General features: G+C 23.6%; 1 protein-coding gene across 1 annotated transcript; it reads right to left on the bottom strand.

Moving 5' to 3' along the window:
• Nucleotides 1-253: 253 nt before the first annotated feature.
• Nucleotides 254-1,205, bottom strand: LOC126909884 (protein CLEC16A homolog). The gene is made up of 3 exons (XM_050692296.1): nucleotides 945-1,205; nucleotides 716-870; nucleotides 254-609 (listed from the first exon to the last, which is right to left on the bottom strand). Exons 2-3 carry the CDS (start codon nucleotides 839-841, stop codon nucleotides 415-417), a joined length of 321 nt encoding a protein of 106 aa, XP_050548253.1. The 5' UTR covers nucleotides 842-870; nucleotides 945-1,205; the 3' UTR covers nucleotides 254-414.
• Between the last annotated feature and the right edge of the window lie 497 nt (nucleotides 1,206-1,702).

Genomic DNA, 1,702 nt, shown 5'->3' with positions numbered 1-1,702 from the left:
TTAGTAAAAATCAGGTAATTAAATAATTAATTAATTATAAAAAATAGAATTCTATTTGAAACTTTAATAAGTTACATTTTAAAAGTATTTAAAAAGCTTGAGATCTTTAGATTAAGTTAATTTTGAATCATTCTACAAAAATCAAGCTAAAATATTTCTTATGACTTCTTTTCGCTTTAACCTATTATAATTTTTTTATGGCTGATAAAGAAGGATATAAAGATTTAAAAAATGAAATTTTCAAGTTTTTAGCATAACTAGAAACTAATACTATTGCAGATAATAGTAAACAAATTCGAAAATTTCAAAATGAATTTGTTAGTTCTAATATACAATTTTTTTTTACACGAATAACAATATACTTCAAAGACCAACTATAATTTCTATTATGGCTCTTAATATACTACAACAAATTCAGATAAAAAGAATGATGACAAAGAAGCATACATCACCACATGGTAACCGTTTAGAAAGAGGAATTCCTGTCATAGGTGAGAGAGCTGGAGGTAGTAATAATGTTGAATCGCTCATTAATCGTTGAACATCTAATTTTTCTCTAAACATTTCATTATACTCATCTTCAAATAATTCCAAAAACATTTCTTCTTTCTATAGTTTGAAATTTAATTATTATTTTTAAAGTATGTAAAATTTATATCAAAGAGTAAAAAGGTATCATTCTTTATTTATTTTTTAAAATAAATAATCTGTTTACTTTAAAAAACTGACGAAGAATAGGTAAAATTTTTTCTTTTGCATTATAAATGATTGCAACATGTTTATCTGATATACAAAATTTGTTTTCATTAATTGTTAATTTTTTTAGTAATTCAATAGCCATTTCTAAAGTTACTGATCGAACACTGCATTCTATAAAAAATTAAATCTATTAAATATAAATGCAGTTTAAATTATGTAAGTTACCTTGTCTACTATTAGCTTACTGGAATCAGATGATACTGCAATTATATTAACTAATTTATCAATAAGCTTTTCTCTTTCATCACCATGTACAAATAAACTAGAGGTTTCATCAATATCAACAGGTGTCAAAAAGCCTTCAAAAAACTGTTTTGCAACACCACAATTTTGTGATAATGCGTATAAAAGACAAATGCCAAATAATGCAGAGCTATCTGATTTTTCAACTTCAAGTTGATTGTAAATTGATTCTATACATTTACTACGTGAGGGGCTTAAACCTAATAAACATTAAACATTTTTAGTCTTGATAACTTTAAAGATAATATAAGTAATATGACAGATTCAGATCATAATTTCACTTTAACTATATAAATACTGATGAATAATGAAACACCAGATTAAAAGAGGTTCATATGAAACCCATGTGCTTTTAATATTTTCATTTTTTATATTAATTATCAATATAAATGCTTAATACATTTTAAATTTAAAAACTATTTATGTATAAAGATTATGTTTAAAGATATATGTATGGAATATTTTATCGGTTCATCAAGACTTCATAATTTTTAGTTCTTAGTATCAGACTAAAAAATGAAATTTGTAAATTTTAAAAAAAGTCAACAAAACAAGATCTGAGTCTTGATACTTTATGTCTTGCTTTTAAAGATCTCATATTTATGATTTAGTACTTAGTTGGTTATTAAAAATATAAAATAAACTGGATTACTCGGGTTATTAGATATATGCACATCTGTATTACCAAGAGTTTACCATA

This window comes from Daktulosphaira vitifoliae, unplaced genomic scaffold (genome assembly GCF_025091365.1).
Source record: "Daktulosphaira vitifoliae isolate Bord-2020 unplaced genomic scaffold, ASM2509136v1 Scaffold_1798, whole genome shotgun sequence".
NCBI lineage: Eukaryota > Metazoa > Arthropoda > Insecta > Hemiptera > Phylloxeridae > Daktulosphaira > Daktulosphaira vitifoliae.
This window is presented reverse-complemented; position numbering and strand designations above follow the sequence as displayed.

Coding starts and splice junctions, on each gene's coding strand:
- LOC126909884 (XM_050692296.1), bottom strand. CDS start 841: ATGGCTATTGAATTACTAAAAAAATTAACAATTAATGAAAACAAATTT. Junction 610..715: donor TTCTTCGTCAGTTTTTTAAA/GTAAACAGATTA, acceptor TTCAAACTATAG/AAAGAAGAAATGTTTTTGGA.